General features: G+C 40.1%; 1 protein-coding gene across 1 annotated transcript in view; it reads left to right on the forward strand.

The window, feature by feature from the left end:
* LOC126278061 (serine palmitoyltransferase 2-like) overlaps window positions 1–19,746 on the forward strand; it is a 108,070-nt gene that overhangs the window by 65,633 nt on the left and 22,691 nt on the right. Inside the window, exon 10 of the mRNA XM_049977882.1 lies at window positions 13,232–13,367. Coding sequence (XP_049833839.1) covers window positions 13,232–13,367 — 136 coding nt within the window. The remainder of the gene's footprint in view (window positions 1–13,231; window positions 13,368–19,746) is intronic.

The following is a 19,746-nucleotide window of genomic DNA, read 5'->3' on the forward strand; positions in this document are numbered from 1 at the left end:
GAAGAGGAAGACAGACGATGAGTAAGCGACGTCAACACCACCTGAATCGCAGCCGTCAGCTGTGTATGTTGTTCAATGAGCGCTTGTATAAGCTGTTCCATGTCTGCCCCGTCACGAACACACAAATCCACAACACAGTGAAAATATCTCATCCTCGTCGCCTAAAAGTGTTATAACCTTTAATCACCAATAATTGCGTGGATATTCAAACACACTCACTTAGAAACAATAGCTGGTTACATGATAACAACTCGGTATCTCTTATTCCACTGCCATGTCGTGACATGCGGCTGGAGCCGTTTGTAGCTAGGTGGCACTCCCGCGCTCAGCCGAGTTGCTGAGTGCCTCTATTGCCGTTTGTGTGTACTGTCGTGGCGGCACTGTTAAATGTCGTGGCACTGTCACAAGAAGTATAAAGTGCGTTACTGTTGTTGAATGACACTCCACAAAAATGTCTTATGATTTGCATTTCAAACTCAATAGCAACAGAGGCAAACAACCCATTTTTATGTGGTGAGTTTTGTATGACACTAATATGCGAGAAATGACTACGGCGCAAAATTAATTTTATAGTTTGTGATCCATTCGACGTTACCTCACTATGTTGTTTAGCGTTGTTATTAACCCTTTTGCTGCTGTAGGCATACACATCCTGCTACACTGTTCCCAAAGTATTATGGACGTGCATACGTGCACGGCTTGGATTTTCCTATAATGCAATGGACATGTGAATGTATCCTGAGCCGCTGACGTCTCACTGCCGCGGAAGAGTTACTTCCATATCTTGGTGAATAAAAAAGTTTCAAGTGTTTATCATACAACATTTGTGCCCCATTGCATGCCATCATTTACAGAAAACCTCGTTTCAATATCTTGAATTGTTTGAGATACGACAATTGTTATGACCACGATTCGCAGTATGCAAGGACGTGAATGGGCCTGTTGCAAACCACTGTCCTTTGGATATAACCCAATAACTTGAGAACAAAATGCTGTTGCTCTAATATTTAAATAGAATTCCAATATCTTATTTACATTCCATTCACTGCAAAGTATGAGTTAAAATCAACCATACGCAATGTTTACACAATGTGTTTTTACATCTTCAGAGTCTTTAAATTTTACACAATGTTTTACTTTAATTTGATGCAACACAGTAAGTATGGTGGATAATAGAAAGAAATTCAGTTCTTTATTGAGTGAAGATCTCAGACTGTAAGAGGAGCAAAAATAAAATTTTTTCACTTGATGGTTTTTGAAAATTCAGATGATAAGTATTTTGTATCAGCCGGAATGCCATCTCTCAGCATTTGGCAACAGTACAACTGTAATAAATGTAGCCTCAGCATGGAACGCAAATAACTCATATGTAGCAGTGAAAAGGTTAATACTTTCTGTCTTTTCTTTTCTTTTTAGGAGTAATTCTTCAGACAATTTTTATTTTGAATTTGTATGCTTTCATCCAGCTGTGAGTAAATGTGGTGTAATATTAGCTGTTGTTTGGCTTGGTATGGTAAATATATGTCATAAACTATGTGAGAATATCTTGCAGTGCATGCTGTATAGCAACACTGGCACAATGCACATATTTAGGTCCACATAGGGATTCGTAGAGAACTTAACACTGGTCAAAAGTGATATTTAAGGTATTCAATGAAATTCACACCAGCAAAAGTTCCCAATTTTGAAGCTACCCAGAGAAGAAGGAAGTTGCTAAGCTTGGTGTTAGCAAACATCTACATGAGTGCCTAATTGCTATTGCTCAGATTCACCTCATAGAATATACATTCATTTTGTAACTATTCTCCTGATATCTGGGTCCTACATGATGAAGAAAACTTAAATTCATGTCATTGATGGCAAGTCAAAGTTCTTCAGAGTCTTCTGAAGAAGCTTGGTTTTCACAGCAAAGCAGACATCTGTGACTGTTAATACATCTTACTGTATTGAACTTGAGAGAAGATTTAATGTGTAAATGTTTTCATTGTACTGTGTTAAAGAATTTCTTCTAAAAATTTGCAGCTCCATTAAATTAAGTGGAAAATAGGCTGGTACAGGTGTGCACTGCAATTTGTGAACTCGTGCCGCCTGTGCATCACAAGGCATGTGGAACCACGGGGCTGATGAGATGCTGCTGGGAGCTGGTCTCTCTCATCGCAGTATTGGTCGCTGAGCCTCATAATGCAATTTAAAGAGAAGAACAGTTGCTGATTTTGTGAAATACAGCATTCTGGTAGCCCACAAATTGAATTTTCTATCTCACAAGCGAATGGTCAGATTTGTCATGTCGAAACCTGTGTTGCTTTTTTTACCACTGTGAGTTAACATTGCAAGAAGTCTGTATGCAGAATTTTAGCTGCTGACATGACCTGGAAGTCTGTAAACAATTTTATGAAGTAAGACATTATTGTCGCATGGTTTCCGCGCTTATAACTGCCTCTTGTACAACCCTGACCTCTCTCGCTACGTTATACCAACGCCATCTAGGGACAAGGTGGCGTTAGCAACGCGCCACAGCAATGAGAGAGCTGATTCCCTCAGTGAAAGTGATCGTATGATAATTAAACATTCGTTGACAAATATGGCTGATATGTTATCTACGACATTCTTTCCAAATAGCTATGAAATAGACACAAATAAATATACGGTTTAGAACGCGTCCAAATTTTATTTCTTGTAATTACTGCAAAAATGCGAAACATTGATACAATGTTCAAAACATAGGTTTTTTGTGCAACAGAACATACAAGCAAAGACTACATATGTATGACAGCCCTGCAAATAACAGACGTTGTTAGATGTCCGTAGACAAAACTGGGCTGGTGTTGGGAATGAATCAGGCGTACTATGAGTATATTTCGAGGAGTGCCACGCATATTTAATCGAATTCTGAAACCGATGGGAGGAAAATTGATAATGTGCTACTGATTGCAGCTTGAATATTGTCACGGTGATAGATAGGAAATTGCAGTGATCAGCACACAATAATTTTCCCTCTTAGTTTTCTGTAAAATGCCTTCCACTGACGGAAAAATTCTCTGTCTAAAGGGTGAATTACGTTGGTCGTGCCTGGCGGAATCTGAAGCATCTCTACTTCTTTGTCAGGGTGGGCTCGAAATACAGCTTTTAATGAATCAGACCTTTTATGACCTGACCACGAATCAAGAAGGAGAAGAGATTTGTTCCCGCAGAACGGAAGAAAAGCATGATGCATGAAAAGTGTAACGTTTTCATTTCACACTACAAGACTGGATGCGTAGAATATTGTTCTTCTGACACGTGGACCAAAACATCCAGTTGGTTCTTGAAGACACACATATATTTTAGGCAGCAATGAACCATCCAGACTAATTATGGGCATTATAGTGTATGAATGTGTGAGTGCAGTCGTGGACTGTGCAATCGCCTCAATATGTTTTTTCTCCTTTGAATGGCAGTGTTCTCTTCACACACATTTCTTATTGAAAACCTGACTGATCTGCATTGTACACGTATGATTCACTAAAACTAGCGATCTTATTTTTTGCATTCGTAACAAAAGCTTCTAACATTTCGATTTGTGTCACTTCATTTTCCGACCTGTTTCTCGATACAAATTTTGTTATTTTTCTTGCCACAATTTTATGTGATCTTTTGAAGCGACTAATCCAACTTTGTGAAGCTGTAAATTCTTTAGCGCCTGTCGCGTTGGCAATCTCTTAACGCCCAATCTTGCAAATTTGTATTGTTCACACTAAATGACTGTTGTCTGGCATCGGTAAATAGCTCAAAAAGCCGCGCATTTATCTCCGTCGCAGTTTCCAGTCGACTATTACGTCGTCCAGTGACTTGCTTTTTCCATCTATGCAATTCACGTTCAGAACGGACAAAGCAATACTTATTTTGAACAGTACTGACACGTAGGCATTTCTTACCACTTTCGTTCAACCAATATGTCACCGCTTTTTCTTTGTCTGATAAGGTAATTGTCGTTGCTGGTGTTACTTTCGGAGATAATTGATGATGGTACGTGTCACTATCACTCGAAGAGTCTTCATGAGTGCAACTTTCGTCGGTGTCTTCGCCGCCTGTAGATCCACAGTCTGCAATATCGAGTGTTCCAGTTGTTTCTAGCCACATATCTGCACCATTTACATGCTCGTCTGGAAGTTTAACAACCATATCGCACAACACAGTCTTCACGTGTGTGTTTTCTGTTGATTGCTTCATTTGGCCCCTGTTGTATATCTCCATGGCAAGCAGCAAAACGTTTACAGGGTTCGCCATCACCTGTGAGGGGAGATTGAATGTTCACCGTAAAGTGGCTTGCAGGGTATAGATGAACATGTACAGAACATCTTTCATATCTCTAACCAGCTTCAGGACAGTATGTTTCGAAATACGTACCAGAAATTAAAAGGAAGTGCATGCCACAGAAACGAATATTCGTTTCCCCTTTCCACCAAAACCTTGCAGCGATATTCCTCTTTAGTGAATGCCGCGATAAGACGGCCGCACTTCCCGACCATACGCACAACGCTCGCGATTCGCCATTTCCAGGGGTGGCCAGCCGTCACTGCAAGTGCCAAGCAGGAAACACAGCCATGTTCGTGTTTTTATTGACTTCCAGTTCATGTCAGCAGCTACAATTTGGCATATGGGCCTTTTGCACGGTTAAATAACAGTGCTAAAAAAATCAATACATGTTTCGGCATGACAAGTCTGCCCATTCCCTTGTCAGTCTCTCATCTTACATGGGGGTTATGTAGAAAAAGTCATTGAAATGGAAAGGGAATGCTAAGTGAATTTAACAGAATAATTCAGGGCTACATGTGGAACCAAATGCACAGCCACATTGTTGCCAAATACTTGCAACCATATTGCCAAGTCTTTGCCTTGCTAAGGGCAGCTGTACAGCAAAATGCTTGTAATGCTTGTCTTATACAGGCTCACAGATGGGTTGTGTTAAATGCAATTGTTCTTTTGTGCTGTGTAATCTCCTGTTACTTTCTAACATTCCTTTCAGCCTATCTTTATTGAAGGCACTCAATTAAATTTAAACTACATATCCTCATTTTGGAAGCTTTCCAGCATGAAACAGAGCTGTTAATGCCAGGTCTCTCTCTCTCTCTCTCTCTCTCTCTCTCTCTCTCTCTCTCTCTCTCTCTCTCTCTCTCTCTTTCTTTCTTTTTGGTCTACTAGGGACCATGGGGCTCGTCTTAACTCTCAGCTATGGTCTTCTACTTTTTCTTCGCCCAGTATCCATTCATCTTCTGGCTGTGAACCTGCTTCCTCTCATCTGTCCACTTAGATCTGGTGTTGCCTGTATGCTTTTTGCCTTTGGGAAACAGTGGGAAGACTCCCTGCAGGATGACCTGTCGGTATTTAGTTCGGTTCTTGTCTGTCTTTAATGGGATCTGCAGCCCCTCCAAGTCTCATATACCAGAGGTGATCCACTTGGCTTTGGATACTTTTCCCCTACTTGTCACTGTGAGGATCCTGTTGGTGAGCCTGAAGTGATTCAGGCAGGTCTTGTGCCCATAAAAGGTCAGTCGCCTTTTCCTCATAAATGTGACTATGTCTTCCTGATGTTCGTAGAGCTCGTTATTGTGCCTGATTCTGTAGGTGCTGTCTTCCTCTCTTATGCGTCCTAGTATTCTCCTCAGGACTTTCCTCTCTTTAAGTTCTAGTGTCCTGAGTGAGCCCTTTCGATTCATCACCCGAGGCACTCAGAGGCATAGACTGCAGTGGGTTTTACTTCCAAGTTGTAGTTCTTCAACTTTATGTTCTTGGATAGGTACTTGGAGGTATAGATGTTCTTACAGAAACGATAGGCCCTCTCGAACTTGGTGCACCTGGCGTTTATGGTCAAGGTTTTGCTCTCGCATGCTGAGATGCATTCTCCCAAGTACTTGACTGTAGGAACTTCACTACAGATAGTATTGTTTCCTAGTGGGATTGTAGAAGCAGCCTGTTTGATATTGGTGATGAACTCAGCCTTCTGTATGTTGGCCCTCATATCAGTTTTTGCCACAATACTGTAGAGGCTCTGTAGTTGATGAGTAGCCTCCTTAATGCTGTTGGCCAATAGGGTGAGATAATCAGCAAAGGCTAGTCAGAGTAGATTGAGGTTATCTTTCCTGTATCCAACTTCAGTCCTGCTTTTGGGGACAATGTGGAAGTCCATTCTGACGATTTTCCCCAGAACACAGTTGAAGAGGATGCAAGAGAGGCCATCCCGCTTCCTGACTCCTGTCTGGATGGGAAAGCTCTCGGAGAGTTCTCCCCTGAACCTGACTTTGAAGGTGGTATTCTTCATGGTAGCTTGGACCAGTCTGGTAGTCTTCCCATCTAGGTCTAGTTCCCACAGGGTAGAGAAGATGGTCTGTCAATCTATTTAGTCATATGCCTTTTGGAAGTCTACCATAATGTCAACCCAGGTGTCACCCTCTTGGCTCCTATATAAGAGGATGGTCTTGATGTTTTGAATCTGTTCTGTGCAGGACCTACTTGCATGGAAACCAGCCTGGTATTCACCATGTTGGGAGTATAGCTGTTTGGTAACTATTTTGTAGGGTGTTAGAGAAGATCTTGTAGGTTATATGCAACAAGGAGATGCCTCTGTAGTTGTTGAGGTCGGTCTTACATCCTTTCTTGTGTAGTGGATGGATCACGGCTGAGGTCCTTCCCTCTGGCAAGACCTCCGTTCTTCAAATGCCCTGAATGATCTGGGTGATACTCTGGAGGAACTGGTCATCTACGTGCTTCCACATTTCTACAACTATATCATCTTCACCTGGGACCTTCCTGTTCTTGAGGCCTTTGATGATCTTTATTTTTTCACTGTTGGGTGGTGTAGAGTCCTGGTTCCTGACAGCACGCTCGGCAAAAGCAAGTTTCTTTCAGTTGTTCTGCATTGAGGAGTTTCTGGAAGTATTCTGCAAAGGTTTTTGTGCAGTCCCTGTTACTAATTTGGAGTTTCCCATCTGGCCCTCTGAGATGTAGGGTTGGGGCTATGTATGAAGTAGTCTGTTTCTTGAGTTGCTTGTAGAGATCTCTTAAATTGTTTTTCTTGAAGTCGTCTTCTGCCTGTAATATTTGAGACTTGTTGCAGTTCCTCTTGGTTTTGCAGATGATGCTCGCTTTTGTTTTTCTTTGTGTCATGAAAGCCTGATGGTTGGGCTCATCTTTGCACTGATTCCACTTGTTAATGCCAGCATTATATAATTTCAGCACAGGGATAGCAAAGCTTGTGATATCAGTTCCCACTCATGCAACATACAGCACCTGAAATATTGAGGTATATAATTTTCAGTCACCATAAAATTTCCCCAAAATAAAAATGAATAAAACATTACTTGGGTAGTGTGGAATGAAAACTTATTTCAGGGGAATTAAACTAATTGGAAATCAACCTTCCCCCACAGGTGCTGAAACAGTAAGATATCAAACACTTTGTGTCTTGAAATCAACTGTGTCAATGTGCAGTCTTGTGCCACAACAAGTAGAATTTCATAACTCCCGCAGAATGCAGAAGTATGTTGGTGAACGGAAGCAAAAAGAAATGCAGTTAGCTAATTATTTGATGCCACACAGTAATTAAGTCATTTGAGGATTAAGAAGAGAAGAAGCTGAAAGTTATTGTTCATCAACACAGAAACTAAACTGTGCATGTGTGAAATTCTGCTCCTTTGAGCGTTTTTCACCTTGAGATCTATGTATATAATGCATATTAACTAGCCTATTCATTACTTTTGTAATGTTCCTTTCTTGTTTGGTCCATAAATGATGTAAAGAATCCAATTCTGTGTCACTGATGGTTCCTGTGAATCTTTCCAGTGACCTTTTCTGTGTGTTGTTGCTTGATATTCTTAAAGCAGACCACTATGCCTGCTTACAGGGTAGGGTATTGGATCGAAGTTACCAGTCCCGAAAGTGAGTGAATGATCGCAAGGTGCCAAACATCATCAGCAATATTTCCAAGTCTCAGTTGCACTAGCATTGTGAAGAACTTTGTCAGTAACCCACAGGATTCTCACTGCTATCTGCAGCCTGCTTCTGCCAACCTTCATTGGAGCTGCGCTACCAGATGCTGAACTAAGGGCAGCCTCAAACTGACAGTAGATTACACCATTGAAAGTTGCACACTTGTCCTATTCAGCTTAGGGTGAAAACTCATTTTAACAAAACTAAAAATATGTGCAAAAAGATCTTGTTCAAAGTGTCAACAAACAGTAAGATAATGTGCAAGATTGACCTCGGCAGACTGTATCTACATCCAGTCTCGTGTCACACTCAACTATAATATCAAGAATACCACCAAAATGTAGAGACATTATGGAAAGTAGAATAATAACCAGTGCCACAGAGTAATAAATCAGATTGTGGATTCACAGAGAAAATTTGAATTTATGGTTATTGAAGCAGAAACATACCAGAAGAAATAGGCAAATGTCCAGATTGTTGTCACTGATAGTTGCTTTGAGTTTGTTCAGACACTTTCCACTGGTTTTCTGTTGATGTAAGTTGATACTCATGGAGCAGACAACTATGACTACAAGTGCGACTTTAAGATTCATGATGTATGTGCGATAGTTAGCAGCTCAATTGAAGTAGTGATCAAAGGAAGTGATAAGATACAGCTTTCGCAGCAAAATTAGAAGTGATTTCGAAAACAGCTACTGTTTTAGAAAGTGAGCACTTAACAACTGTGTGGACAAGGTGTTGCTGCAATAAACACTCTTTCATTGCCATAAACATAGCTGAATAGATAGAATGCAATGTGAAATGCGAGAATAGGGCGAACTTTTACATGAAGCAATCTTTTTGGAATCTAAAAAGTTTAATTTACTAAGACAATGTGATATCTTTAGTGTGAATTATTCAGAATATTTCACGGAGTTGACAAGAAGTAGTGAGGCAAATTCAGCGGACAATTAGTTCCACACCCACAAATTACTGTCATGACAATAGAGTTGAAAAATAATGGATATGTCCTTGTAAAGTCTTGACTACACTAGTTGCAAGAAGAATGAATTTTCATCACTATGACCAAATCTGGACATCCAATCCAACCCAAGATAGTGTGCTACATTGGATGTCTGGGTCTGATCGTGTTGAATTCCAGGTACGAAAATACATTCTTCTTTTAACTAGCATATTCAAGACTCTCATGGGTAAAGTAAAATGTAAAGGGAAAAACTTATTATATATTTAAAAGTTTGTTGTCATAATGCTTAGTTTATTTAGAGCTTAGTTCTTTAGTTGAAGTGCATTAATGTTATGAGTAATGCATAGATTTTGTTGAAGCTAATAAAAATATCCAAACTTGCTAGAATTCGCTGTACTGGGTTCCAATGATCTCATTGTTAAGTAGCGACTGTGCAAAATTTCTTTGGTCACCTGTAGTCTAGAAATATACTTTACTTGCTCTCACGGAACGAACGGAATCTGTAGTGGTGCAGGTGTAGTTCTGCAATGAGATTTCATAAACAAAAAAAATGGGACAATAATGAAATTTGTGCAGATTTGGCTGTTGAAGCATCCAGCTAACATCATTACGAAAATTGTACGGGCATAGTTCATAGCCTTAATAGTAAACCAGTCACTGTTCAAAAAAAATATTTTGTACCTTTTTTACTAAGAAAATATATTCTTAAGTATTTTACATCAGTTTGGAGGCAAATATTAACTATTTGCAATGTTGGAAGTGAATTAACTTTTGGAAAACTTTATCTACTGCAAACAGAACCCTTATTACACAAATTGGGATTAATACCAATACGTGTACTCTCTCATCAAATCTCTGCTTCTCTTCATTACCTTAACATGTCAAGGAAATTTTCTCCACGGTGTAGCACTGAAGTTCTAAGACCGTCGATTCTAAAAGCATAGGCTCTTTCACGGGCAAGTTCTGTTTCTTGGTTTGCAACTAGTAAAAACTGTTTGACAATAAAAATGGCAGTAATGCCTTGTCCACACAGCCTTTAAGTGCAAACTTTCTAAAGCAATAGGTGCTTTCAAAATCGGTTCCAATTTTACTGGAAGTCTGTATCTTGTCTGCTTTCAGTACTACTTTAATTTAGTAACTAAGTCACAAGTAAGTGACAAATCTTCACTGCCCCCCCCCCCCCCCCCCCCCCCCCCCCCCAATGTCATATGTCTCCTGGTGCCGTGGTAGAAGTAGTCATAGTTGTCTGCTTCGTGAATACCAGCTTACATCACTAATAAAACAAAAGACACTCTGAACAGCTTCAAAGCAACTGCCAGTGACAACATTCTATATTTTGTTCATGATCTCAGTATCAAACAAGATGGGATAAATCACAGACAAAATGAACAAGCTTGTCAGTATGCATCAGCTGTCGTAAATCTGAAGGTGTAAAACATGTGAAAGTGCACAACTGCACATTTGCCTATTTCCTCTGTTTAGTTTTTGCTTCTGTAATCATACATTCAATTTTTCCTTATGAATACACATTCTGATTTATTACACTGTGTTATCAGTTATTGTTCTATTATCCATGATATCTCTACATTTTGGTGGTACTCCTGACATTATAGTTGTGTATGACCCAAGACCAGACGTAGATGCAGCCTACTGAGGTCAGCATTACATAATAGTTTACTATTTATTGACATTTTGGACAAGATCCTTTTGCACTCATTTTTAATTTTGTTAAATTAAATTTTCATCTCAAGCTGAATAGGGTAAGTCTGCAACTCGTCTACATTTTTCAGTGGTGTACTCTACAGTCGATTTGAAGCTGCCCCACTAGATTGTCGTCTGGTTGCGAAGCTCCATTGAGGGCTCATTGGAGCAAGCAGTGGTTAGCAGTGATGACATTGTGAGCTGCCCATGAAGTTCTTCATAATGCTAGTGGAGTTGAGACTATATTTGGCACCTCGTGATTCTTCACTCGCTCTGAAGAATCGGTGATGGTTGATCCTGCCACATTGTTGTAATATTCTCTTTTCACACTGGTGAAGTAATCTGAACAGTCCATCACACGTATATTACGTCGGGATCGTAAACTTAATTTTTCAACCCTGGCAAGGTCATTCTGCACTTAAATTTCAACTGGTTTTTATTTCATGTTGTGAACTGTACTACATTATCTACCATCAGAGCAAAGACAGAGAGCTAAATGAAACTTACATTTACTCAATGCTTGTCACATGATCTAAGGAAAGGCTAGTTGTTTGTTCAGACCTTGTTGGATTACCGACGTGTATCACTAAAGTATTTGCCTTTTTTCTCTGCAAATAGCCAGAATTTTGATTCTCGACCTTCTTCTGTTATTCGGTAAGCTACTTTTAATGTTGTTCGTTCACTCACAAGAGGTTTTTTATCTTTATTTGATACAGATGCACATGACCAGTTAATCAGGAATAACGAAATGTTGAATGTTTCCCCATGTATAATACGCACATTTACTGTGGTATCCGATTTCCAAGGCAACAGGAAAAGCCCACTAACAAGTAGACGGTGAGAGGCTGGTGATGTGGGCAGAACTCTGCAACAATTTCTGTTGATTTAACAATGTGAAGAAAGATAAATTTGTGTCACAGTGTATTACTCAACAGTTGAATACACAGTGAGCAGTTTCGACCACAAGATGTTACATTTAGATGACATGTTGTTACTACTAGTCCTTGGATGTAGATGTAGCATAACACTTTGAACAAAAGAATGGCTTCCTGTTGGAACTACAGTAGCCTACAGTGTTGCCAAATTGTGCAGATTGCTGAACAAATCTATCAGAGAGGTCGTGTTGTTTATCTTGTGTTGTGATTGACACAACATAGACTCTGTGGCAGCCTGCTGCTGGCTGGTTTGTATGTCAAAATGTGTTCCATAAAATATAATTTATGGAAAGAAACCTTAAATAAACTTAACAACATAATTGCTGCTGTGTGGTTGCAAATGCTGGACACGAACATCTGAATTACAATGAATCAAACTTATCAGTGACGAAGTTACTCCACATCGTAGTAGGATATTCATTACCGAGCCATATATGAAACACTGGTATAAGGCAAGAACTAACTGTTGAACCCATTACAGCTGTAACTGAACAATATAACTGAACTGAAAAGACCATGTCAAATACATTTCTAATAATAGGATGAATAAAGTTACAGTACTATATAACCCAACAGAAAAGAAAAATATTAGGTTTCCCTTAACAAGATGCCACAAGAAATTCTGAGTTGAAACAGCCCAAAACGCTGAATCTGAAGAAATCGCTGATGCCAAGGATGGTGACCATGAGTAAACATTGTAAAACACATTACAACCCACTTTTTTTCTTTCTTCTTCTTCTTCTTCTTCTTTTCTCTCTCTCTCTCTCTCTCTCTCTCTCTCTCTCTCTCTCTCTCTCTCTCTCCAGGCGTTAAGTGAACTACCTTGGCTTCCTGTAGGTTGGGAACGGAAAGGAAAACTTAATCATTGTAATCAAACGTATGTACATGTGTGTAATCTTTGGCCCAAATTTGTTCTTTTTCTGCCCATCAGTATCAAAGTTGTGTACTCGTAGAAGTTATTAATAGATGACTAATAATAGTGGCAGTGACAAATATCTGTTAGTTTTTCCATTCATCCAGCACTGATTTTCATTTGTCAATTTGCATAAGGGATTTGTGGTTGAAATACCTTCCAGTAGTTTGTTTAAAGCAGCTAGCCACTTATGTCAGGTAGTGATGTCCTCTCTGCCCTTATTGGCATGAGTTGCTCTTTCTTTTTAAATATTCCCACATGAAAGTTGCCTATCAATAACATCATTACTCGGTCAAGGCATGAAGCCTCAAAAAATGTGTGAGAAGTTATTAATTTTGCGAAGTGTCATAGGACCATTAATTATTCTAGTCAGTGTTTACCAACTTGAGTTAGTCATATATCGAGAGAAATATGTATGTTACCCTAGTACTTCTCCCTCCTCGATAACAGTTCAAAGTAATTCCTCAGTTCATTGCTACTCCCCTTATTACAAGGGGAATAGCAATGAGCTGAGGTGTGAATTGAAACATGTGTGTTTACAATTTTTATTCCGCTACACACTTTACTGTTGTGGAACATGGGGCAGACAAGAAATGATTTTAAGCATTAATTATTGCAGTAAATTCATAATTATTTGACGGGGAACTGTAAATGCAATTGAAAAATGGTCTTATCTTTGTTATATAAGATGTCTCGCTACACAGATTTCAGTTACAAGATATTTTAAAAACATGCTTGTCTGTCTGGTTTCAGGAATGAGACGCGTTAAGCAGCTGGCAAATAACACGAGATATTTTCGTCGTAGATTAAAACAAATGGGAGTTATTATTTATGGTAATGAAGATTCTCCCGTTGTCCCGTTACTGGTGTACATGTTCTCAAAAATTGGGTAAGCAAAGCTAAACAACACTGTCCCTACTTAAAACTATTGTAAATTTATGTTGTTCATGATATAATAATTGAGCAGTCCTTGTCATATTATAAAGAAGTGTTTTGTTAGAAGCTTCCTGTCTTGGGAGTGAGGAGACAATGGAAAAAAAGAGAATATGAAGGAAAAGAGCATATGAAAAATATTTTAAAGTTAGCTTGATAGCGGAAAGTTGTGAGCATTCACTTTGATTTAAAATATTCTGCTGTCAACAAACCAGTGTGATACCTGTATTGAGCTTTGCTTGGTGAAATATCAGAAATGTCAGTAAATAGAGGACAAGTCTAAGAACAACTGACCTCTAAAAGATGATGAAACTGAAAAAGGAGGTTGAGATCTGAGGTCTACTACAGAATGTCATCGACATATTGACTGTCTTGGTGAAATTGAGAAAATTATTGTTGAAGGCAACCCTAAATGATAGATTCAGCACTATTGATTATTTCATTTGTAAACCCACAGGCCTCTTCAAAATTAGAAAGAAATATAGCATTTGCAAAAGATTTTCTTGGCATACCGACCAGAAATCTCACTTAGATGTGCTTGCTTGTCAACAGTCAATAGCTGGAATTGTTCAAGGGATGTTTGACGGTAGTCCAGTCTCTTTTGTATCTACATTAATGAGATTCAGTATTTGTTATATTTCACTTCCTTGCATTTAAAATTATTTTCAGATGATTTTTCTTGTAAAATGCAGTATGTACAAACTCATTTTATTGGACTTTATTCACATTTGGTGCCAGTGACCACATCTTGTTGTAGTTGAATCAAATGTTTCAATAAAATAGCAATAAATGTTTTTTATAAAAAACCCGGAATAGTTCACTTTACGTAAATGTTGTAATCATTTTTGAGGATAGTAGTTGAATTCAGAGGAAGAAGCAGGTATATTGAAGTCAAGGTTGAAATATTCACATGTTGTCATAATTGGTTTCACAGTTGGAGCTCTAGAACTGTGTTTGTTGCATAATGACTTTCTTATAGAGAGGTGTGTAAGAAGGTGTGGTGTGGGGTGAGGTGCAGTGGCAAGCAGCAATGTACCATGTGATGCTGCAGCCAGTACTGTCATTGTGCCTCATAAGTCTGTAGTGTGTGCTTTGGGGTGCCTTGAATTGATTTCATGTTAGGTTAGGTATGGTGAAGATACTTTAGAGCTCACTATTGGTGTCAAAACACAAACATGACAAGCAACCATGTAGGACAAGACACATTGCTACTTACCATAAGGAACACATTTTAAGTTGCAGACAGGCACAATTAAAAGACTCTTACATAAAGCTTTCAGCCACAGCCTTCATCAGTATAAGAGACCACACCATTCATACGAGGGTATTTCGGAAAGTAAAGATACATTGTACGCCAGAGGAAGAGTTTTGGTGAGCAAGTTGGCAACACTGCTATTAACCTTGAACTGTTAGCTTTCTCCTCACGAGCAATTGGCAGTTGAATGTTGCTTCTGGTGGAAGTAGATCGTGTTTAAAATGGCTGCGCCGATTCAGAATCCCGCCAAATGCGAAGTGCGCTCCGTCATACGTTTTCTTCAAGCAAAAGGTCAGCGACCAGCAGATATTCACAAAGAAATTGTTTCTGTTTATGGGAACATTATGGATCAACAAAATGTAACGAAATGGTGTTGTCATTTCTCTGAAGGTAGGACCGATGTTCATGATGAACAAAGAACAGGTCGGCCATCTGTGATCTCTGATGCCCTTCTTCGGAGAACAGAGGAAGCAATTCGTTCGAATAGACGTCTCACATTGAAAGAATTGCTTCAGATCATACTGGACGTGTCAATGACAACTCTTTATGATGCTGTGACTGTCAAGTCAGGGTACAGGAAATTGTGTGCGCGCTGGGTTCCAAAACTGTTAACGGAAGAACACAAAAGGAAAAGGATGGGCTTTGCACTCTGCTTCCTCACACTCTATGCTGAAACAGGTGATGAGTTCCTTGACCACATTGCGACAGGTGACGAGACGTAGGTTTATCACCATGCACCTGAATCCAAGCAACAATCAATGCAATGGCACCATTAGAATGCACCAAAAGCCAAGAAATGCAAAACGTCGATTTCAGCAAATAAAATCATGGCTTCTGTTTTTTGGGACAGACAAGACATTCTTCTGTTGGAATTTATGCCTCCTGGAATGACAATTAATGCTGCTGCATATTGCCAGACTTTGAAACGTCTTTGAGGGGCAATTCAAAACAAACACAGGGGAATGCTGATAAGTGGAGTCCGCTAGCTTCATGACAACGCTCGGCCTTACACAGCCTCGTAACCAAAGCACTACTCAAACAATTCAAATGGGATGTATTGGACCATCCGCTATACAGTCCGGACGTCGCACCCACCGACTTCCATGTCTTCCATTACCTGAAGTCACATCTTGGTGGAAAATCATTCCACGGCGATGAAGAGATCAAAGATGAAGTTGGAATGTGGTTCCAACAACAGGCGGCAACCTTTTATGACTGTGGGATACAAAAGCTTGTGCACTGACTTAACAAATGTTTGGATACGGGGGTGATTATGTCAAAAAATAACAAATAATACAGTTATATATTAAAAATAAAGATTCCAAGACTTACCAAGCGGGAAAGCGCCGGCAGACAGGCACATGAACAAAACACACAAACACACACACAGAATTACAAGCTTTCGCAACTGGCAGTTGCTTCGTCAGGAAGGAAGGAAGGAGAGGGAAAAAATGAAAGGGTGTGGGTTTTAAGGGAGAGGGTAAGGAGTCATTCCAATCCCGGGAGCGGAAAGACTTCCCTTAGGGGAAAAAAAGGACAGGTGTACACTCGCGCGCACACACACACACACACATATCCATCCGCACATACACAGACATGTGTGTGTGTGTGTGCGCGAGTGTACACCTGTCCTTTTTTTCCCCTAAGGGAAGTCTTTCCGCTCCCGGGATTGGAATGACTCCTTACCCTCTCCCTTAAAACCCACACCCTTTCATTTTTTCCCTCTCCTTCCTTCCTTCCTGACGAAGCAACTGCCAGTTGCGAAAGCTTGTAATTCTGTGTGTGTGTTTGTGTGTTTTGTTCATGTGCCTGTCTGCCGGCGCTTTCCCGCTTGGTAAGTCTTGGAATCTTTATTTTTAATATATTTTTCCCATGTGGAAGTTTCTTTCTGTTTTATTTAAATAATACAGTTAATAAGATGTAACCGATGTTTTCTAAATAAATGGTCTATTTAAGGACTGCAAGCCGTTGTATCTTTACTTTTCAAAATGCCTTTGTACATACAAGTAAGCACACCCTGTGCACACTTGACTGCCAACAGTTAGCAGTCATGTGAACATGATGTGCGCTTGAGGCTGGCTTGTTGTGTGTATGAATAGTTTGTCTCTCCCTTTTACTGGTGAAGGCTGTGGCCAAAAGCACTGTAGTACAAAGTGGTCCAAAGCTTTTTAAGTCCCTTATAAAATAAAAGTGGGTGAATAAACACAAAAAATAAAGTACAAGAGGGGCATTGGCGACCTGTGAAACTGTGTTAACAATGAGGTGTGCGTGTTTTTTTTTGTTTTTTGTTTTGTTTTTTTAAGTCACCGTTGTACATACAACTTACAATTTTCAAATCAAAAGGGGATCATGTGTTGTATCTCACAGACAGAAATAGTAGAAAAATAAAGTCATCTTTCATTTGAGCATAACTATGTTCATTCTTGAGTTACAGCACACTGTACAGTACAAGGTAAAAAGCACAAGAGGGAGGCTACAGGATGTGCTTGATGCATTGCCCAGCATGCTGTGGTTGTATGATTCACCGAACTTTAACCATTATGTGGCTGCATGGGGCCATGTTTTTTATTTGAATTTTCTTTGTGAGCTGCTTAGAATCACAGCCTGCCCTGAAGTGATGCATTGTTCAGCCTGGAAAAACTATTTAAAAAGACAAGCTGCACAATGCGTCATTAGGGTGCAGAAAATGTTTAATCTCCTGCTGCAAAGAGGGTTCATTGTAACAGATCTGAAAAGTTCTCTCCTAGTGTCTATGCATTTTAATGGTTGCCACCAAGTCTGAACTAGCACACAGTTCTTGACATAAAAACATACACTGATGAGCTAATACATTATGACCACCTGTGTAACAGCTCTTATGTCCACCTTTGGCACATGGAACAGCGATGGTGTGTTGTGGCAAGGAAGCAGTAATGCCTTGGTACGCCGTTAGAGGGAATTGGCACTACATCTATACACACAAGTCACCTAATTTCCATAAATTCCAAGGTGGAGGAGGCGGGGAGGGGGGGGGGGGGGCAATGAGCTCTGATGCCATGTCCATTCACATCCTAGAGTTCATGGCAGGGGGAGGCAGTATGTCAATTGAAACTCACCACTGTGTTCTTTGAACTACTCAGTCACACTCCTGGCCTTGTGATATGGTGCATTATCTTGTCAAAAAGTGCCTCTGGCGTTGGGAAACATGACTGTCATGAATGGGTGTTCGTGGTCTACAACCAGTGTACGATAATCCGTGGCCATCATGATGCCTTGCGTGAACTCCACTGGACCTATGGATGCACACGTGAAGATTCTCCAACCATAATGGAGCCGCTGCCAGCTTGTCTCTGTCCTGCAGAACAGATATCACGGAGCTGTTCCTCTGGGAGACAATGGATTTGCGCCCTCCCATTGGCTCACTGAAGAAAGTATCAGGATTCATCAGACCATGCAACTCTCTGTCACGGTACCAGAATCCAGTGCCAATGGTCATTGTGCCCATTTCAGCTGTAGTTGCCAATGTTTTGTTGTCAACATTGGCACATGCATGTGTTGTCGGCTGCAAAGGCGTTAGGAGTGTTCGGTGCACTATGCGTTCAGACCCACTTGTGGTCTGCCCAGCATTAAAATCTGGTGTTAGTTATGCCACAGTTTGCCATCTGTTCTGTCTGCCCGCCATACATCAGATGTCTGTAATGACAGGTGACCGCCCAACCCCCACAATGTGTAGATGTGGTTCCACCTTGGTTTCACCACGTGTTGGAGACACCACAGCACTCTTCAAACACCCAAGAAGTCATGCAGTTTCTGAAATGCTTGTGCTGAGCCTCCAGACCACCACAATCTGCCCTTGGTCAAACTCAGATAACCACGCGCCTTCCTCATTCTACACGCAGATGGCACGCTCATTGATACTACATGCAGTGTGTGTGTGTGTGTGTGTGTGTGTTTGACTAGCAGTCATTTCTCGTCAGGTGGTGCTGCTATCACCTGGATGGGTTTATTCTATAGTAGATCAGTCGTTATAATGGTCCGGCTGATTGATGTGTACTTAGAAATCGCGACATGCTGTCTGAAAACCGTAACATTCACCAGTCAGTAAACAGTAAGAAAGTTCACACAGTGATTATCAGTTCAGTATCCTTGCTCAAATACTACAGTTCACCATTATTCAAGAAATTTCCCAACTGTTGACTGCACATCACGCTGAGAGAGAGCGAGAGAGAGGGGGGGGGGGGGGGGGGGGGGAAGGCCCATCAGAAGAAAAAATTCACGAAAAGTCATTTCCTCAACATCGCTAGAACACCTAAGCATAGGTCCTGATGCTAGTAGATCTGAACTAAGACTTCCCGAGATACACACACACACACACACACACACACACACACACACACACACACACAAAAATATCTCATGCTCGCAGAATGTGCAGTCATTCCTGTTGCTGATCAGCAACATGGTAATTTTGCTCCTTGACCAATCCTCAACTCTAAATTTACTTCAGTCACTTTCTAGTCTTAGTCTTTTCCAAAAAGTATATAAGTTGAAAATGATCTCATCCGTACTTGTCTTAAGGACAAAAGTGAAGATCTGGCTTTTATAATCCTTAAATGGCTGCTTTACGGTAGGCATATATACAATTCACTGCTCAGTTACACAGTACAATTCACACTCAATTTCATAATTAATTATTAATGAATCTGAAGAGTCATACTTCGCTTAGATGCTGGACTAAATCAGCCTTCCACTCCGTCAAACAGTATAACAAATGAAAATAAGAAAGGCAACTGGCTGAAAATTGAGAACATTTAGGTAACTTTCACACTGTTATGAACACAGTATTGTTTAATTCATGATTTAACAACAAAGTGCTTGTTTTAAACCAGCTTTTGGTGTATTTATGAAGATGTCTTGGAGGTTATTGTTTTTTAATGGGAAGTTATAAAATTTATCTTTTAGATAATTTAGACTATCTCCAAAAAGTATAGAACTCAATGTTCTACAGCAAGTAGCTATTGTTCTGACAGGCTGTATAAAATTTCAAGCTTATTAGAGTACTGGTAGGTTCCAGAAAAATTTGCCTTCATGATAAATGCAA

This window comes from Schistocerca gregaria, chromosome 6 (assembly GCF_023897955.1).
Source record: "Schistocerca gregaria isolate iqSchGreg1 chromosome 6, iqSchGreg1.2, whole genome shotgun sequence".
In the NCBI taxonomy this organism is placed as follows: Eukaryota; Metazoa; Arthropoda; class Insecta; order Orthoptera; family Acrididae; genus Schistocerca; species Schistocerca gregaria.